This window comes from Diabrotica undecimpunctata, chromosome 9 (genome assembly GCF_040954645.1).
Source record: "Diabrotica undecimpunctata isolate CICGRU chromosome 9, icDiaUnde3, whole genome shotgun sequence".
NCBI classification, from domain to species: Eukaryota; Metazoa; Arthropoda; class Insecta; order Coleoptera; family Chrysomelidae; genus Diabrotica; species Diabrotica undecimpunctata.
In genome coordinates, this window is record NC_092811.1 from 81,011,587 (window position 1) to 81,033,978 (window position 22,392).

The following is a 22,392-nucleotide window of genomic DNA, read 5'->3' on the forward strand; positions in this document are numbered from 1 at the left end:
TCTCAGCATCCCTTGTCTCAAAAGAAATCTTTAGTTATCGGACTCACCGATAGAGCTAGATTATCCGATCCTATTTAAATTTTACACCAATACTAGCACATTCTAATATTTTATTAAGGATTCTATCATGTTCTTTAAGACTATTTGCAAATATTTAAAGATCATCAAAATAGATGAGACATCCCTCAATATCACCAAAGTTTTCCAAGTTAATTTTTTGAAAAAATTCAGGAGCAATATTTGGTCCGAATGGAAGTCTATCAAATTTCCAAATTCCAAAAGGAGCTCCAAATGCACAAACTCTACCTCTCACCACATTGAACTTATTAGAATCCGTCTTTAAAGTCCAAAATAGATAAATAACATTTGTTTTTTAACTTACTGCATATCTCTTCAATAGTACGTATTAAACAATATTCCTTTTTAAGTGCTTTGTTTAAATCTCTAGGATCCAAACAAATTCTTAATGTTTTATCAGGTTTTTCAACTATAACCAAATTGCTCAACCACTCTGTGGGACCCTCACATTTAGATATAATGCCACGTTTTTCTAAATCTAACAGTTGATTTTTTAATCTCTCTTTAATGGCTAAAGGGATCCTTCGTGGGGGCTTAGCCACCGGAACACAATTCTCTTTGAGTTTTAGTTTACATTTTTGAGGACATTTACCTAATCCATTGAATACACCAATATTTTGTTTAATAAAGTCATTTTTTGTTATATTTAAATCTATGTTATCTACTCTTTGTATCAAATCCAAATCTAAACATGATTTTAAACCTAAAATTGGCATAAGGCTATCTTTAACTATAATAAATTCTAGTTGAAATATGTTCCCTTTAAATAAACATTTTAGTGTAATAATACCCACAGGTTTTATTTTAAATCCCCCATAAGCTTCTAACCTTATTCTGCACTGATGTATTTCATGATTTTTATTAATTTTATTCAAAAAGTAGATTGATATAATGTTAACCTGAGAACCTGTATCTATTTTAAAATCTATTCCATATTGCTCAATTACTAACCTTTCAGCCCATTCCTTATTTTCTTTTATTTCATTTACCTCAATTGATGATACCATAATTTCTTCCTGTTTACTGTCCATATCTACTTCTTGAATCTCCTGAACTTCTCTTATTATCTGTTGTTACACATTTTCTCGAAATGATTGTCATACAAATATTTATTGCACATTTTACCAAATGCGAGACACCTTCGAAACTCATGAGCACGACCACATTTTCTGCACTGACCACTTTTTCTTGAGTTTTCCTCATGTTCCCATCTTTTGCTTCTTCCAGTATTAAAGTTGTTATTCGAAGCTTTTCCCCTTGCTGTTTGATTACCATTTCCCCCTTTTACAGAATAAACATTAAGTGCTTGACTTGACTGAACTTCTTTAAACTGTATTTCTGAAATTTCATATGCTCTACACATGTCTATTGCCTTTTGTAAGGTTAACTCATGATTCTGCAACTCTTTTTCTTGTAGATCTTTATTGGTTGTTTCTAAAACTAGTCTATCCCTGATCATTGAGTCTAGAACATCTTTAAATTCACAATTTTTTGCCAATTCACGCAAGTCAGTTAGGTAAGTATCAAATAGCTCTCCTTCCTTCTGTTTTATATTGTAGAATAAAAATCTTTCATAGATCACATTCTTTTTAGGGGTGAAGTAATTCTCTAATTCAGCCAATACTGTATCATACGATTTTCTCTGTGCATCTGTTAACTTTAAGGTGTTAAACACATCAAGTTCCTTTACTGTGTCTTCCTTTTCGGCCTTGTCACTGGCCAAGAGGGAAATTTTAAAATGACTGTTTGAATTGCCGAAAGTTTTCAGCCACGTTACCTTCAAATGATAATGGTTGAGGTATTTTAAATTCCATATTGTTCTAATTCTAACAACTTCTTGTTTTCATTTATTTTGGAAACAGCAGGCTTCATTAACCACAAGACTGCGCCATGTAATAATGTTTAATATGGAGTGTTGCACATCTTTATTATTATTACTTTCAGTAATAGAGGGTCATCATAACCTAATCTAAAAGTGCTTAACCTCTATGTCAGTCATGAGACCATGTACCCCATTTCCCATGTCATAGCCCTGTCAGGACTTTACATTCATGAGCTATTTAGTCATATGACAATAACGTATCTGAATTAAGACACGAAATAGAAATCAGTTTTCTCAGAAAGTAGAGATAAGTATAAACTCACTCAAAAATAGAAAGTCACCAGGACCAGACAGAATAACCAACGAGCTTCTAAAACACGGAGAAGAAAGTATAACCCTGGAGATGACAAAACTTATATAAAAACTAATATTGCACTGAAAGGTACTAGACGCATGGACAAACAGCATAATGATATCAATATTCAATAAAGGAGATAAAGAAGACCCCAACAATTATAGTGGTATAAATCTACTGAACACCGCACTTAAGCTTACCACAAAAGTCCTAACCAACAAAATAACTAAACTAACAACTTTATCAGATGAACAACAAGGATTCAGATAAGGAAGATCCTGCGTAGATGCCGTATTTGTACTAAGACAAATCACAGAAAATGCCATCGAGTGCAATAAACTAGCATATCTATGTTTTATAGACCTGACAAATGCTTTCGATTACATCCAAGTCGAAGACATCTTTTTCACCTACTGTATAAAAGAAACGTACCAATCAATATTATACAAACCATCGAAAACATCTACTTACATAATCGAATACGGGCAAAGATAAATGGAAAACTAACACAGTATATACCAGTGCAAAGCGGAGTGAGACAGGGTGACTCGTTAAGCCCACTTCTCTTCAATATAATAATGGATGAAATGATACAAGCAGTACGTAAAGGTCATGGTTACAGAATGGGGAACAAAGAAATCCAAATATTATGTTATGCAGACGACGCCGCATTAATCGCCGAGACAGAAGACGATCTCCAAAGATTAACACATATCTTCAATACAGCAGCCAAGAAATACAATATAAAAAAATCAGCAATTTCTCAGTGGAATAATGCAGTCATTACTTTATTACACAAGCAAGGAGATAAAACAGATTTAAAAAACTACCGTCGTATCAGTTTGCTTTTACACATATATAATATTTTCATAAAAATTATCAAAAAAAGACTTGATGCTACATTAGACTTCTATCAGCCTAGAGAACAAGCTAGATTTAGATCAGGATACAGCACTAGCGACCATTTACTAGTGATAAAAAACCTGATAGAGTAGTCTGCAGAATAGAACAAACCATTCGCACTGATATTTGTCGACTATGAGAAAGAATTCGATACCATAAGCTATCAGAAAATGTTAAAAGCATTGACATAATGCCGAATAGACCATCGCTACACTAATATAATTAAATATATCTACCAAAATACCACAGCTAGCGTAAGATTATCTGAACAAAAAATAAATAAATTCTGTATACAGCGAGGACTACGGCAAGGAGACACAATCTCTCCAAAGCTATTCACGACGCTTTTAGAACATACTTGTAAGAAGGCACGTCTAAACGAACCTGGTTTCAACATAAATGGAGATCAGTCATTTTAGATTTGCAGATGACATCTTTCTTATAGCCGATTGTATAAGTGATGCCATAATAATGTTTGAAAAATTATATCACGCTTCCTTTGAGGTCGGACTAAAGATTAATATATGAACAATATGCAAATATTGACTAATCTGGTGCTAAATCGAAATATTGCTGTTGATGAAGGGGATATTGTTCAGACTACATCGTATTAGTACCTAGAACATGAAATTCGGTTGAGCAGAGATAATCAGACTTGTAAGCTCCCACGTAGCATAGGATTAGCCTGGGCAGCGTTTAGTAAATTAAACTATTTATTTAAATTGGATCTACCTATATGCCTTAAAAGAAGAATCTTTGACCAATGTATGTTACCTGTACTCACTTATGGAGCGCCAGATGTTAGGTATTTCACTGAGAGACCGAATCCCAAACGAAGAAATATATCGTAGAACAAAAATAACAAACTCTATCGAAAAAATCGCGTCGTTAAAATGGAATTGGACAGGACACGTCGCCAGATAATCAGACAACCGATGGACAAAACGTATTTTAGAGTGAGAAGCCAAGGCAAGAAGCAATACGGAGCAGAGGACGCCCACCAACTAGATAAACTGACAACCTGAAGCATGTTAGTACTAAGTGGATGCAAGCCGCACAAGCCAGAGACATATGGAAAGAGTTGAGGGAGACCTATGTCTAGCAGTGGACACATACAGGTTGGTGATGATGAATATCAGCAGAAAAAACCAAATTTATGACAACATGTAAATACCCACTACAATGTAAAATCGAAATTGATGAGAAAAAAATAAAGTAGGAAGGTTTAGATATCTGGGAATAGATATAACCAGTTATGGAGATGTTAAAGAAGAAGTCCGACAACAAAGCTTAAAAGCAAGTAAAGCGGAAAGATCTCTTAAGGACACAATCTGGAAGAACAAACACCTAAGACAAGACACAAAAACAAAAATCTCTAAAGCAGCAATTAGACGTATATTAGCATATAAGGCGGAGACAAGACCTGACACATCTAAAACGAGACGACTACTAGAAACAACTGAGATGAAAAGACTCCGACGAATATCAGGAAAAACTCTGTTGGATAGGGAGAGAAGCGAAAACATAAGAAGAGCATGCAATATAGAAGACATAAATAAAAGGGTGACAAAACGAAAACAGGAGTGAAACAAACACATTAGTAGAATGGCAGAGGATAGGATAGTACGAATAGCACGAGATAAGTCAAAAAATGGACGAAGAAGAATTGGCAGATCAAGAAAAAGATGGTGCGATAGTTTAAACAATTAAGGAGGCTAATATTGAAGAAGAAACAGACTTTAAAGCCTACGTACAAGAAGGAAAAAGAAGAAGAAGATCAAACACCCCACTTAAAACATTTGCAAATTAGATAATAAATAAAAGTGGCATTTTCATAAATGACTGAATTAGGTTTCTTTTAAATGTCTTCGCCTATTTGACCCTCAACAATTTTGCAAGGTAGATGAATTTTTTTTATTAGTTTAACTGCGTCAATTAAAGATAAACTTCTATCCTGTAGCTGAAGGATACAACATGGAGTAAAATCATAGTTTGATTTAAGGTATAAAATTCTTGTTTTACTATTTAATTTTTAAACAATTCTTTGGAATGTCTGAATGGTTCTCAGAAATCGTCAACTAATTCCATTATTACTGGCCTAAATTGTGCAAAATTTTTTGCATAAAACATTACAGCCTTTAACCAAGTTCCCCATCCCTATTAACAATAGATTGTGGTAAAAGAAGAAGATTCGGCAAATGTTCTTTACAAAACACTTGGTTTTTATAGATTTTTTAAGAAATATTTTTTCATATTTGAAACTAAATTAATAACTACAAAAATTACGACGAAATTTCTTTTTAATTTCTTCTGTGATCATATTTAAACCATGTGCTAAGCAAGTTGTATGTATTGAACGTGGATAAAAATTTTTTCCTATTTTAACCATGTAAGGTGCAACATCTGAAAAAAAAAAGAAAACATTGTTCGTTGCGAACAGCTAAAGGAAGAAAAAATGTTGCTAAACTGTTTTGCAAAAAAATCCTAAAACTGTTAGTGCTCATGAATAAATTAATAAATTAATTTTAATAATTTATCAAATTGGTTAATAAATGTGCAATGTAATGGCCACAATAATTAATTGTGTCATGCACACATACTGGATTTGCTTGATATGCACTTCGCTTGTGCCGCTGGTTAATAATCAAACTCCGTGCGAAAACAAAAACTGACTTTATTTTGAATTACACAATACATATAATATGAATGCTAATAAGTATTATGTCCGCTCGCGCTAAATGCTGTATCACCGATCTCGTCTCGTATTTGAGTGCTGTGGTCTTTGGGGTGACTTAAGGGACTCGCCTTATCTTCACATATGGCATAATATATCTTCCTACGCTACTATGTTGCCGGGTTGTAAAAATGTATAAAATAAACTTGAATTAGATAGAGGCGTGAACATGGCCCCCGCCTTGGCAAACACTGCCAACAAAATCGTCTGCTAATGCTAAATGTTCAAATGTTCAAACTACACTTAGTCCGAAACGGGTAGCGGATACACCTTGGAAAAAGAACGAGTTATGATACCATTGTCTGTCTTTATCCTAAAAACTTTGGCTACACCATCACTGCCGCGTAAAAGTTCGATCACGCGACCTAACTTCCACCTTAATGGAGGTAAATTGTCCTCTTTTATGAGCACTAACGTGTTTTCCGCAACTTCACCGTTAGTAGTAGTCCATTTCGTGCGTTTTTGTAGTTCGGAGATGTATTCTTTGTTCCATCGTTCCCATATATGCTGAGAAAGCTGCTGAATATGCTGGAATTTTGAGAGCCGATTAACTGGAACATGACGCAAATCTGGACCTGGATTGGTAATAAGTGGTCTTCCGATGAGAAAATGTGTAGGAGTTAATGGGGAGAGATCATTTTAGATCACAGGATAAAGGATGAATCGGTCGGGAATTTATTATAGCTTCAATCTGCACAAGCAACGAATAAAATTCCTCGAACGTTAAGTGCGCGTTTCCCAAAACCCTATGCAAATGATGCTTAACTGTTCTTACTCCGCTTTCCCACAGTCCGCCGAAATGTGGAGAATAGGGAGGTATGAAGGACCACGAAATATTATTCTTTAGCAAGGATTCTCTTATCGCGGGAGTGTGCTGCTCTAAAAATTTTCTACACAATTTTAACTCCGAACTAGCTGCTATAAAATTGGTTCCATTGTCGGAGACCATCTTTTGAGGCTTGCCTCTTCGCGCAATAAATCTTTTAAAGGCCAACAGAAATGATTCCTTAGACAGTTCTGTAACTAATTCTAAATGTATGGCCTTCGTACAAAAGCAAATAAAAAGACACATGTAACTCTTTATTAGTTTACAACCTCGACCCTTTCTATCGCGAATTAAGAAAGTGCCCGCATAATCTACACCTGTTACAATAAACGGTGGGCCACCTGCGAGACGCTGGGCAGGTAGGTCACCCATTATTGGCTGAATGGATTTAGATTTTAATCTAAAACATTTTACACATTTGTGCACGGTACGTCGCGCTAAATTTCTTCCTGATAACGGCCAGAAAGTTTCTCTTATAGTTGCAAGTAAAAGCTGAGGACCAGCATGCATAAGATCCTTGTGAAAATGATTAAATATTAACGACGTTACTATATGATCTGCCGCTAAAATGATGGGATGTTTTTTGTCATACGTAAACTCGGAATGCTTTAAACGCCCGCCTACTCTCATGATGCCCTGATCATCAAGAAATGGAGATAAATTTATGAGTTTGCTGTTTTTATCTAAAGATCCCTTTTGGTTTAAATGCTTTATTTCATTAGAAAATGACTGTGATTGACACAGTTTTAGAATACGATTAAATGCAGAATGTATTTCATCCAAAGAAAGGGGTTCAGAAGTTCTTTCCTTATTTTTGCACATGCGGATGAATCTGAACACATATGCAGCGGTTCTTTTTAAACGTAAAATATTAGAGAAGCGCTCAAATGAAAATACTTCCGTATTCTGTGTTTCATCAAGTTTATTCGTAAAAACCTTTATGTTTTTCCTTGTTTCGCTTGTTTCAGTAGGGACAACTTGTAAATTTGGCCATTTATCTGAATCTTGCATGATCCACTCCGGTCCATGCCACCATAAGTTGCACTCCATTATTTTATCTGGTTCCACGCCTCTGGACACTAGATCTGCAGGATTATCCTTGCCTGGCACATGACGCCACTGCGCAAACGAAGTGGTTTCCTGGATCTCTGCTACGCGGTTACTAACAAACGTCTTCAATGCATTGGCTGCTGTTTTCAACCAACTAAGTACTATCGATGAATCTGTCCAGAGGTAACACGTATCAAATTGCACATTTAATGAATTTTTGACCTTATTGATCAAACGCGATAAAATGACTGCTCCACAGAGCTCTAAACGCGGCAAAGTAACTGGCTTTAAGGGCGCAACCTTGCTTTTTGCACATAATAAGAATGAATACGACCTGCCTAACGAATCGGTAGATTTAATGAATATGCAAGCACCGTACGCCTTTTCTGAGGAGTCGCAAAATCCATGAAGTTCTAGTTTGACCTTACTAGAACATATAACATGCCGAGGTATTTTTAAATTGTTTAAGCTTCCTAATTTATTCCTAAACTGTAAATAATTATTTGCTAAATGCTCCGGTATGGGATCATCCCATGAAAGACGCTCGAGCCATAGTTGTTGTAACATAATTTTCGCTATGATGGTACACGCACTTAATAGACCCAAGGGATCAAAAATTTGAGCTATGTCCGATAATAAAGTTCGCTTTGTGATTATATGGCCTAGAGATGAACTTATGCCAAAAACAGAGTATCTGATTGCGGTGAGTACAATAATCCCAAAGTTTTCGCCTTCTCGTTTTCACCGAATTGAATAACGGAACCCGTAGTTGAATTATCCGGTATATCTCTTAATATTTCAGGATCATTTGAATAGAATTTACGCAATGTAAATCCTCCGCCTTTGAGGACCTCAAAAAGTTGTTTACATGCTTCGCGCGCTTTCTGTTTTGAATCAAAACCTGTCAAAAGGTCGTCCACATAAAAATCGGATTTAATAATGCTAGCAATGTTAGGAGTTTTAGCTTCTTGCTCCTCTGCCAATGTCATTAGACATTTAATCGCTAAGTAAGAAGAGCATTTCATACCGTATGTAACTGTTTGTAACTGAAATATTTCAATCGGTTCTTCCGGATTATTTCGCCATAAGATACATTGTAAGGATTTTTGATCATCTGCAACCAATACCTGACGGTACATTTTTTCTATATCCGCACTAACTACATATAAGCGTGTTCTAAAACGCAATAAAATGGAGAGTAAATCATTTTGTAAGGTTGGTCCGGCCATTTGAATACTATTTAAGGAAATGCCGTTTGTAGTTGGCGCACTACAATCGAACACAACGCGCAAACGTGTCGTCAAAGAATTTTCTTTTAAAACTGGATGATGTGGCATAAAATAAAATGTAGTATTTACCCTAAAGTCTGTTGCCGCTTCCGTAATTCTGCATAAACCTTTCATATGTCCTAATTCTTTATATTCCTGGATGAATTCGCTATAAAGAGTTTTAAGATTGGCATCTTTATTCAACTTACGCTCGAGATTTAAAAATCTATTTTTTGCTTGACGAAATGAATCACCGAGTGAACTTATCGGTTCTTTGAATGGCAATGATACTATGAATTTGCCTGTCGCGTCGCGTTTCACCGTATCTTCGAAATGTTTTTCGCATGCAATTTCTTCGCCCGAGAGTGCAGGTTTTCCATTGAAAACCTCTTCAAGTTCCCAGAACTTACTTAGCTGTTCTGTAACTTCGATTGTGTTTGTGAAATTACACTTAGTTATTCGCTTTTCTGATGCTTTGTTTTGGCTGATATACGGCCCTGCTATGATCCAGCCAAACATTGTTTCTTGCATGAATGGTTTATTTTTACCTAAACTAATTCTGTTTGTGCCCAGTATTTGCCAAAATAGATCACTTCCTATCAACAATTCGACCTTTTGTGGTTTATGAAAATGATTATCCGCTAATTTTAAATGTTTAGGTATGTGCAAATCGCTAATGTTTAATTCAGATGCCGGCACGCACCCCGTAATTTCTGGTATTACGAAACAATTTAAAGTTTTATGAAAAGTTATATCGCTACGCGACTGTATATTTATTTCGCATTTGAATAGAACGGGAGATGCAGTATTATTTATGCCCATGACTGATATGTTCGCGCTTGTCGTTTTTAATCTAAGTTTATCGCATAAATTTTCGGTTATGAATGAGCTTTGTGAACCGCAATCCAACAAAGCTCGCACTATGTATGCCTTACCTTGGCCGTCAAAAATATTAACTAATACTGTGGACAGTATAGTTTGATCTGCAGCGCTAACTGGCGAAACTGACAAATTGGTAGTGTTTAAACTACGTTGTATATTATCTGCAGATCGTATATCGCTCGCGTTTTCTACCGGTTGATGAACTAAAGCTGCGTTCTGTTCGCTTGATCTATCTAGATGCAATAACGTATGGTGTTTTGACGCGCATTTCTTGCATGTTGATTGTCTACACCGCTTATAGAAATGTCCAGGTTTAAGACAATTCGTGCAAAGATTGATCTGTCTTACTTTATCAAACCTGTCCCTAAATGAAAGTTTTGAAAATTCGCCGCATTGATAAATGGTGTGTTCCCTTTTGCAAATAGGGCAACAGTGTGTATTATCCGGTTTATTTAAAGTTCCCTGTGATGAATATAGACCGCGAATGTTATGTGAATATTTCGTATTCCGTGAATAAGCGCCCGCCTGAGAAATATTCCGTGTATTTTGTTTTTCAGCTTGATTTACCTCAAGAGATTCTAAGAGGTCCGCCCTTGATTTTAAAAACGTTTTAAAATCAACAAAACTAGGAATTTCATTATGTGTTTTGCTATTCTCCCATGCGCGTAAAGTCGATGTATCGAACTTACAAGAAATAATATGAATAAGGAGTATGTCCCACGAATCAGTAGGTAGCCCTAGCTGCTTTAACGCGTATAAATGCTTCGAAAAAATGTCAACTAATTGCCGCAATCTATTAGATGACTCTTTATGTATTGGCTCTATATTAAATAAGGCATTAACATGATTGGAAATTAATAATCTCTTATTATCGTACCTTTCCCTAATTAATTTCCACGCAACTGCATAGTTTTCGGCGGTAAACTCTAATGTTCGTATGACCTGCGCCGCACCGCCCTGTAATGAACTTCGTAAATAATGAAAACGCCTTATATTGTCTAAGTACTCATTTCTGTTAACTAAAGATTCAAAAAGATCTGCAAAATCTAACCAATTATTATAATTACCATCAAATTTTGGTACCTCGATAGGTTTAAGCTCAATACAATGCCCTGTATATGAATTCTTAGAGCGCTCACTTGCTTTATCGCTTTCTATACAAGCTACTTGTTGATTTCGCGCTACCGCTAATTGTGAATAATATTTGTTATAGAATTCTTCGCGCTCCGTATATTCATCCTCTAATAATTCAAATTGAACCGTATTTTCTATTTGCCCCTGAACCTCATCGAATTCGCCCTGTAAATGGTCTATATTATTTACCATTTCAATAGCCTGTAATACTTCTAAATCTGAAATCGTTTCACCCTTAGTTATTTTATCATTTAACGCTAATATTGTTAGTTTGCATTTAAAACCGCCCCTTTTTCGCTTTAAATTCTCCATAATTTTATAATGAATTATACAATAAACAGAAACAGATTATAAATCGCTTGATATCCGACCCTGACGTTCTCAGAATTATCACATGTGCAGAATAAAGGTACAAAGACTGATAAATAAAAGGAAATGTGAAATGGATATGCTCACCAAAATATTTGTGTTTATTCTAACAGCTCTAGCCTCCTGGCGCCAAGGATCTTGGCCTCAACTCGTATAATAGGTCTTCACAGATTTTAAACCCACAGCTATCCAATTATGTAACTGTCTTAAGAATAACGTTCGACAGTCTATAACGCGCTCGGGCCACTATGAATGCACTATTTCGCCCGCTAATTTGATGACCATTTGAATGGACCATGGATTTGCTTGATATGCACTTCGCTTGTGCCGCTGGTTAATAATCAAACTCCGTGCGAAAACAAAAACTGACTTTATTTTGAATTACACAATACATATAATATGAATGCTAATAAGTATTATGTCCGCTCGCGCTAAATGCTGTATCACCGATCTCGTCTCGTATTTGAGTGCTGTGGTCTTTGGGGTGACTTAAGGGACTCGCCTTATCTTCACATCTGGCATAATATATCTTCCTACGCTACTATGTTGCCGGGTTGTAAAAATGTATAAAATAAACTTGAATTAGATAGAGGCGTGAACACATACATAATAGTATATTACTTTATGAGGCGGAGAAGCATGACTTTTCTTGACGCGCCCGATATTACGCGCCGAACGAAGTGAGGCGCGTAATAGAGGGCAAGTCAAGAAAAGTCTCTATTTTGCCGAATAAAGTATACTATTTTTTCTTCAAACGTAGCAATTTTCAACCATAAATAGTACAATTCATACGCTATTCTTACTCGAAATTAACTGTGACAACTATCAAAGTCGTCTAGATGTCGTTAGAAATTAAAATAATTAAGTCGTCGGTGGAATTTGCGTCTCCCTGGTTACAGTTGTTTGACAGTTGTTTGCAATTATTACAGACAGCTTATTGTTGTTGCAACCGCAAGCGCAAATTTAGTGCGAAAATGGAAAACCTAAACGAAATAAGAAATAAGAACGATAATGCTCAAAAAATTTTAAACCCTCATGATTCGCCAACATCGGAAATGATTGCTGAAAGTTGTTCTCGACCATCAGTATCATCAACAATTACCAATGCGTATCAAGAGTCGGGAACATTTTTGCACGGTTTCAATTTTGAAAATGCCTCATTAACTAATTGTACTTTTAATATTACTATAAATAAAAATGATGTTTAATTGTTGTTGCCATGACAACATTTTTCCCTCCGCCGTAAAGAAATAGGAAAAAAAATGCTGCCGGCGGAGACATCAAACTTTGACAGGATCAAGTTCGATAAGTAATGTCATCATTATTTGACGTTTGAAAAAAAAAATATTTGCCTCCTACATCTAATTTTATTTTACTCAGTAGCGCAGAATATACAGCATTGACCTCGTTTCTTCTTAAGCTTCTTTCACTTGAAATATTCCATTTGCAGTAGTTTCCAAGAAACATGCCCAAATTTATGCTTGATAATTTGGACAAAAGTTTATTTAAGCTTAACAGTGCTTTGCATAATACATGGTTAAATATCTCTTGCTGACTTGATTTCAGATTAGTTGATTGTAAACGCCTAGATATGGAATCTTGCTTTTCCTCTCCCGATTCTAATTTTTGGACTTAATATAAATATAAATATTTTAAACCAGGTGATTTACAAATAGACTAATAATAGAAATATAATTTTAAGCATTATCTTTAGTTTAATTTATAACCAAAATTTTGTATATTTCAGGGAGTACGGGATCTTAGCACCATGTTACCAAATGTTGACTCCATAAATGAAATTCCGATAGACTCCTTTAACCATGGGGACTTCGTTTTTAGTAGCATTACTACACAATACATCAATGAACCAGTTTACCAATTGTTTATGAAATATTTAAAAAATAAAAAGACTTAATACATAGATGTGATATTTCTAAACTATTACCCGATACAAATAAAGCGACCGATTTCATGACCGGCCCCTGAATATGGTAATAAAAATTGTGTTTACATGTCAGTCCCAAAAAATTGTCTTTTTTAAAATAATATATATCGGAATAAACTTAAACAAAAGCAATAAGTGATCGCATACAGTGCAGCTACGCTACGGAATACAACAGTGAGTTATCCTTATTTTATATATCAAAAACATTTCAAAGCATACCGTTTGTAAGGTTAAGTGGCGGCCGAAAGGCCTGTTATCAGAGTCATTTCTGGTTCTATAACAGGTTTAATTAAGTACAAATGAGTTTATCAAATGATATCAGATCCGACCTTAAAAATTTGTCAGCAGTCATGACTGACGATCAACAATCTCAAAACAACTCTGCTGAGCTTAATAATACGTCAATTTAGTTTCCTTATAAGAATTAAGGCATTTTATTGAATGCGCTACCTAATACTAAAATAGAAGACTACTTAATAGCTCTTGGTAAAGTTGTTCATCCACGGAATATTTTATTTTCATCAAGACTATCAAATAACAGAATATGAATCTATCTCTCCAGCGAATCTTTGGTTGAAAATTTTATATCCAATTCAGCAGCAATAATAGTAAAAGGCAAAAATCTAAAAGCACGAAGACTAATGACCCCGAACGAAATACTGTTACTATCTAATGTTTGCCCTACTATTCCACACACTGTAATAGAAAATAAGTAAATAAAACTGGGTCTTAAATTAATGTCACCTTGAACCTTCCTTAGAAGAGGTAGTCAGCTCCCAGAATTTCAACACGTCTTCAGTTTTAGAAGACAAACATTATATTCAACCACTTGTAGATATAGACCTACCTTCATCCTTCTTAATTACGTATGAACAAACTTCGTATCGCATATTTTTAGGTTTAGATAAACCCTCATGTTTTATTTGTAAGCAAACAGATTACATTTCAGCAAATTGTTCAAGTCATAATCCACAAAATGATTCCACTCTTATCATCCACCAACCACAACAGCCAATACAACAACAACCACAATAATCCTCCCAGTCTAACAAATCATCCTTAGAAATGGAACCAGATCCCGTCAGTAATTCTAGTGCCGAACCTACATTTAGCCAAGAAACAGATACGAATTTAATACCTCCCGTACTTATAGAAACTAATTGTATATCTAAGGATCAGTCATCAACAAGCAAGAGAACAATTTCGGAAATTAATACTACTCTATCTCCCACTGAAGAATTAAATAAAGAATTTAAAACAAACAAAAAAGAAACAAAACAAAGCATCCTGAAATGACCATGTCAATTCAGGAAAGGATGATGACAAAAATGGTAGAATTAAACAGACACTTATTCAACAAATTAGGATGGCAATCTTTCGACTATTTAGAGCGTACTTAGTAATGTAATTACTTCCAAATCGAAGGACCACCCATTGGCGTGAGAAATAAGAAAACAAGCAGTTTAAACAATACGTAATTTAATAATTGAATGTTACTACAACTAAGTTAGTATCTAGCCAAAGTTATAGCGCAAGTTCATTAATTGAAACCGCCGATCACTGTCAAGACACTAGTCCCCGACACACTACACTAGCACTGATACAGATTCAAATGTATATTTAAGGATCAGTCATCAACAAGCAAGAGAACAATTTCGGAAATCAATACTACTCTATCTCCCACTAAAGAATTAAATAAAGAATTTAAAACAAACAAAAAAGAAACAAAACAAAGCATCCTGAAATGACCATGTCAATTCAGGAAAGGATGATGACAAAAATGGTAGAATTAAACAAAATTTATTCAACAAATTAGGATGGCAATCTTCCTACTATTTAGAGCGTACTTAGTCATGTAATTACTTCCAAATCAAAGGACCACCCACAGGCGTGGGAAATAAGAAAACAAGCAGTTTAAACAATACGTAATTTAATAATTGAATTTTACTACAACTAAGTTAATATCTAGCCAAAGTTATAGCGCAAGTTCATTTATTGAAACTGCCGATCACTGTCCATACACTAGTCCGCGACACACTACACTAGCACTGATACAGATTCAAATGTTACTAATAATTATCACTTTAACTAAGGACGTTTTCTTTAATATGAATATAATTGATTAATAAAAAGCGTTTAGCTTTTAACTATAAGCTATGTAACAATACCTAAAATGAGAGAGTTAAACTATAAACAGGAAACGACCAGCTCAGCTGTGGTACTATTTTATACTTAAATACTTAAAATTCCTATTGCAATGCCTGACTATTGCAAGGGATTTGCGGGGGCCGGGGGACAACTTCGATATTTCTATACAGAAGTAGGTAAAACTCACCTTTTGAATAATTTTTGACAAGGAAATTTTGGGAATTGGTCGGAGAAAGTTAATCTGTGGGTAAAAATATCTTTTAAATACATTTTCGGCTTTCATGAGAGTTTGCTAGAGAATTTATATAGGTAGAATTTAAGACGGGTAAGTTAATTGCTACCATTGGCGTAGCAACACTTGGATACATTTCTTACAGAAATTTATCCACCAACAAAAACAATATTTCACAACATGTCAAATAATTTTAACTTAACATATAAACAAACTCTTGACTTTTTTCTTAATTATTCTAGCTCGTCTGATCCCCTCAACTTACTACAAACATAAACAACTTCATCTCAAGAAATAAAACTAAAATCGTCGATCCAATTCTTCAGTGGAATGTTAAGGGGTTCTATATCCGCTCAGAAATACTTAATAATTTATGTTCAATAATCTCGTCATCAATTATTTGTTTACAAGAAACAAACTTTAAAGGACAGCATAGTTATGACATGAGGAATTATTCCTGTTTCCATAAAAACTGAAACGACGCAAATATTGCTAGTAGAGGAGTTGTTACATAATTATGTTAACCAAAAATATGAATCAGAAGCATTATTATTTAATAGTAAATTAGAATTAGTAAGAGTAGCAGTGTCCTTAAATAAATATGTGTAATATATATGTATTGTGACAATTGGGGTTTATAGAAAATAATTTATAAGTTATATACTACATAATATTAGATATAAAAAAGTATTTGATTATTTTAAATAAGTTATATACTAGAGAATTTTATAAAAATATATTTATGTGAGGGCATTTTTAATAAATTAGCATATAATAATTGTAAAAAGTTGTATTTTAATGTTGTAAATATATTTAAGTAAGCCATGTGCATAGGCAACCAACTATACAGTGAGTGATAGACAGATATACATACTCTGAAGTGACGTTTAAGAATATTTACGAATATAAAGTGGGGTTATAGTTGTTTAAAATGTGTATTTTATTAAATTAGAGTGTTAGTTACTAATTTGAATGTTTATTCTGATCTGAAAAGCCTAAATGTCAACAAAATTATCAATGGAACATTAACGAATTCTCCAGAGTGCAGAGTGTGACCATTGTTTACGGTCGAACATTCTGGAATAATGATTATGTCGGTGGATGGAACAGATATTTTTTTCGAGAACATCTATATAGAAGGAATTGGAACATGATCTCTTACCAGATGATTCTAGAATATCCAAAAACATATAAATACCCGTGATTTGGATTCAAGATAGCAGTTTTTAGTCAGAAGTCAGGCCAGTTTATTATGAAAGTTAGTAGACACATTTAGTTAGTGAAGTAAATTGTTCAGAATTTTCAAGAAGTCAGTCAGAAAAGTTTAGTAAGAAATATGAAAGTTAGTTGAAGTCAGTGAATCAGTTACAAATAGTCAAATTGTTTAATATAGTGAGTTAAATGAAGATTAAAATTTATGCCTATATTTAATGCACATTTATAATTATACACAAATAATTATTGAAGATTATAAAAGTATATTAGAAGAATATTGGATGGACATTGGAAGGAATTAAATTATATTATGATTGGAGATTAGTATAAATCAACTTATAATAATTGGATATTGGTATATTGAAAAGAAGAATAAATATAAATGGTGTTTGCTGGTTTGCTTGGTGGTGTATAAATGCTGGTGAAGAAAAATATATCTTAAATTGGTAGAAGCTGATAATTGGAAAAAGTAATTTCACAAAAACAAGGATAACCGAAGTACGAAGACATTCAGTGATGATTAGAATCTATATAGTGGAAAACAGTTCATTTAGGCATTCAGTGAAAGAAAGGTACAAAATTTTGTTAATATAATTTAGTTAGTGTCATAACAATTTCAATTTTGAAGATAGTTTGTTTAAATTTTACATTGTCTATAGAATTTAATTAGTTTTATAAGAATATCAATTTAAAGATAGTTTATTTTAAATTTACATTGGCTAGGTTAGATATATATGTGTGTTTCATAATAGTTATAATAAAGATAATTTAAAAAAGTACTTACAAGCTAATTCTTTGAGAACCGCGATAAAAACCCTATATTATTAAAAATACTCATTGCTCATCATTCACAAACAAACAATACATCATAACAGTATATATATATATATATATATATATATATATATATATATATATATATATATATATATATATATATATTGTTATGATGTATTTGTTTGTTTGAATAATGGAAAACTCGTGGGGAACACCCACGAGTTTTTCAGGGGTTTTGGCTGAAAATTGATTCATAGTTTATTTTTATTGTGCAATATTAGGTGTCTCGTCTATATAATAGAAGTCCTAGTATCTACCGGTATGGATCGTTTGTTTGTGTAAATGTTATACAGTGTAGGTGCCTTTATGCTACCCCGTTCTTCATCTGCTATTCTTACCAGTAAGTGATACAAAAAATATTCTCTTATGTTGGCATACGCAGACAATGTAAGTGAGCTTGTTATCTAAGGGGATATCATATAGTTTTTGGAGAAATATTCTGTAAATTAAGGTGTCGTAAGCGGCATTTAGATTGAAAAAAACCACCCCTGATACCGGATATTTTTCGTACCCGGTCTTTTTTTTGCCAGGTTTAAGCAAGGTAACAACTTTGGCTTGTCTCTAAATTTTGGGTATCTCCATAATTTGAATACAGTTGTTCATCATCCGGATAAGCCATTGTAGAGTGTTTTTGGTCCAGGTTTCGTAATAAGCTTTGTGCTCAAATCCTCAATGTCGGTAGTTGTATTATTTTTTATTAAATATGTAGATGGTGGATCCAAGCTCAACATCGTTAAAAGGTTCTCTCGGCTGACTAGTTTTGTCTTTTCTTACTTTAAGTTATTCTTTGCTTCTTTTCCGACAGAAATAGCATGTCTATATCTATGATGTGATTTTCAGCGATCAGCTATATACCAAATACCCTAGGTTAGGCCCTATATGTGTTTCCTGCACTAGAAGTAAGTTACATTCGTGTTTAGCTCATATGTCTGATAAGTTTAAGTAAAGTAAAGTTTCTTGATCTCTAGATATACCCTTAACAGTTATAGACATATGTTATTAGAATAGTTGGTCCTAAAAAGGACCAATTTGACAAAATCATATTAAAGGGGTGACTGAAGAATTAGCCGATTAATTAATTCATCATTACCCGGGGTATGTCCGATTGCGGTGATCTTATTAGTACTTCAATCTTCCTTAACGCTCGTTCGTTGAATCCCAAAGGTAATGCCTAATCTTTTACTTTTTATTAAAAATTTAAATTTTACATGCCGTGTATTACTTTTTGACGATATTTCGAATCAGATTTGTATAGTAATAATTTTAGGTATTAAAGAGCCTCTTTATGAAAATTAAATAAGTTTGTGATATCGGTCGCAACTCATATTTAGATAATAACAAAATAAACAGTTAAAATAAGTGTAAACAATTTCAACTACATATATCGGCGCCACTGTTCAGGTGATGGGTTTATCACAGATTATCAAAGATTACATTTTAATTCAATGTTCTATTTATGTATTTTCAATATTAAAAAAGTAGGAAAAGACATGTTTATGCTTTTATTTTTTTAAATCTATTCTATTTTCTTTTTAGAGTTCCATCTTTTTTGAACGACCTGTGCTCTTTTTTTAATTGGGCACTTGTCCAAAGCTATGACAAATACTCTGTCCTCTACTATTCTACATTAATATGACTGATTCATTATTTTCTCTAAACACTCTGTCCTCTGCTATTCTACATTAATATGACTGATTTATTTTATCTTTCTTGCAGCAATTTTAATGTTTATCCCGTGTCTTCTTCTTCTTCTTTTTATATAGACATGACTGTCATTTTTCAATGTGTCTCCAGTAAGTTGCCGTTCCATCGTTTTCGTGATCTTCCTACTGATCGTCTTCCTACGGGTTAACCGTCTCTTGCCGTCTTTACTACTCTATTTGTTGTCATTCGGCTTATATGATCGTTCCATTCTACTCTTCTATTTATTAACCAGTTCTTGATGTTCTCCACCTTGCATCTACGTCGTATATCTGTACTTCTAGCTCTGTCCCATAGTGTCTTACCATCAATTTTTCTAAGTGTTTTCATCTCTGATGTTTCTAATATCCTTTTTGTCCTCTCTGTGTCAGGTCTTGTTTCTGCCGCGTATGTCATTGGTCTGATGACTGTTTTGTAAATTCTGCCTTTCGTTTCTTTCCCGATAGTTTTATTGCTTCATATTGTTTTATTTAGGCAGCCTGCGGCTCTGTTTGCTCTATTCACTGGATCTTCCACTTCAGTTTCGAGCTTTCCGTAGCTAAATAATGTGATGGCTAGATATTTAAACTCCATCACTTGTTCTATTATCTGACCTTTCAGCTCCAATTAACATCTTAGTAAATTTGCTGTTGTAACCATAAATTTTGTCTCTTTTAGGGAAATTAACATGTTAAATTTTCTGGCAGTTATATGAAATTGGTGCAGCATACGTTGTAAATCATCTTCATTTTGAAAGAGTAGTATTGCGTCGTTTGCACAGCAGATTATTTTAATTTGTTTTTCTTACATTTGGTATCTTTTTTTAGTTCTTACTTTTTTATTATTTCATCCATAATCAGGTTGAACAATAAAGGACTCAGGAAATATCCCTGTCTTATCCCATTATCAGCTTTATTAGGGTCGGTTGGTTCTTCTTCTACTTTTACTTTTATTGTGTTATTTTGGTATATATTTTCGGTCGTTTTGATTTTTCCTAGAGGTATCTCTCTTGCGTACAATAAGTGGATAACGTTTTTTAATTTGTGTTTCTTCTGCATATAATTATTTCTTCTGTGTATTAAAAGTTAAATTTTTGGAGCTTTTGGAAGTTTTTGATTTTATTATTGAATGCGACGATTTTCAAAGTGATGATATCTCGATCCGTGAAGCAATCGGTTTGAAAACTTTATTAAATGATTATTCTTTTAACATACTTTTAAATGTTTTTAAAAAAGTGTTAACCCAAACCGATTTGATATTCAATGTTGTTCAAAATCAGTTAACTGACATTATTCATTCCAAAAATAGAATAACAAGACTGGTGCAAAATCTCAGAGATTTTCGTAATGATAGTAATTTCCAGTATATACGCAGAGAAGTTTTGGACTCGCTTGATATTTCCGAACCCCCAAAAAAAAGACAAAGGCATGACACAGAAACAGATATCGAAAAACGAGTATATTTTGAAATTTTGGATACTATTATTATGCAAATAGATATTGGTTTTTCGAATTTTGAAGATTTGCAAATTTTTGACCTCTTTGACGATTCAAAATTTAAAAGTTACGCCAAAGAATTTCCAAGATATTTATTAGACAGGTTAATTAAAAATTATCCATCATTCTTTAATAAAATAAAATTAGAAAATGAATTAAAAGTTTTATATGCTGATCCAAATATTTTCGGAAGATGAGATAAGTTACAAGATATGTATAATTTTATATACTGCAATTCATTACAACAAACTGTTACCGAAATTAATAAATTATTATCATTAATTCTCTCATTACCACCAACGTCTGCCTCAAATGAACGAGATTTCTCTTGCCTCAAAAGAATCAAAACTTATTGTCAAAATACCATGAAACAAGAGAGAATGTCAAGCTTGTCTCAAATGTCAATAGAAAAACATTTTAAAATCTCTCCAAAACTCTAATAAATTTTACGATGACGTTATAACCCATTTTGCTACTTCCAAACAACGTAGACTTGAGTTAATTTATAAACATGTTTAGGTTCTAAATTATAGGAAAAAAAAACAAAAAACAAGAAAACAAAAAATCTCCTATGATGATTTACTTAAGTCTTAATTAGACGGTATACCTATCTGAGAAGACAAAAAATACCTTGCCGACCTTGTCTCTCAAGCCACGAGCCGCCACTGAATAGGAGGCATGAATGTAGCAGTTTTAATAGTTTGGTGACTGCTTGCTGAAATCGGGGAGTAGAGATATCAGTACCAAGTTAATGACTATAGGAAGTGTTGCTTGATCGGCAAAATATTAAATACCAGAAGGTATAATGGTAGCAGTCTCACTGCGACCTCGATGGAGAAAGCAAAGTGAAACAACTTTATTATTATTAAACAACATTATATTTTCTAGTAAAATAATCATGATTTTACAGCAGGACAAATTTTCTACTGTTGGTAATTAAAACATCATGTACGTACCACCAGGTTCCCTATGTCGGTATCCAGCAAAATCCTTGTAGTAACGATACAGGAAACAAAACATCAGACATATAAAATAAATAAACCAGAGATCTAATAAAATACAAATTCTCGATTCAAATAGTTAAAAAATTAACGAACAGCTTACCAAAATAGATATAACGTCCATTTAACATGTAATCCGTTAACGGTCCAATGTACAAAGCAGCTCCTAACATAATGCTGATGATATCGACTTCATAAGAAACTAAAACATCAACGAAGTGAAAACCAAATACAAGCAAATACACAGAAGACACCAATTAAATAAATCTAGATAAAACAAAAAAGTCTACAACTGCAATTTCGAAAGTATGGAACACTTTTAAATATTATTGGATCAATAATCACAGTTAATAATACCGTCACTGAAGGAATAACGAGCATAATACAAACTTCAGACCTATTTTAATATATTGATGC

The 22,392-nt window shown here is 33.6% G+C and overlaps 1 protein-coding gene across 2 annotated transcripts in view; it reads left to right on the forward strand.

Annotated features, from left to right (window-relative positions):
* Window positions 1-13,375, forward strand: part of LOC140449714 (lipase 3-like) — a 109,483-nt gene extending 96,108 nt beyond the window's left edge. For both annotated transcript variants that reach the window (XM_072543034.1, XM_072543035.1), the window contains one exon: window positions 13,169-13,375. In XM_072543034.1, coding sequence (XP_072399135.1) covers window positions 13,169-13,336 — 168 coding nt within the window. In that variant the 3' untranslated portion in view covers window positions 13,337-13,375. The remainder of the gene's footprint in view (window positions 1-13,168) is intronic.
* The last annotated feature ends 9,017 nt before the right edge of the window (window positions 13,376-22,392 follow it).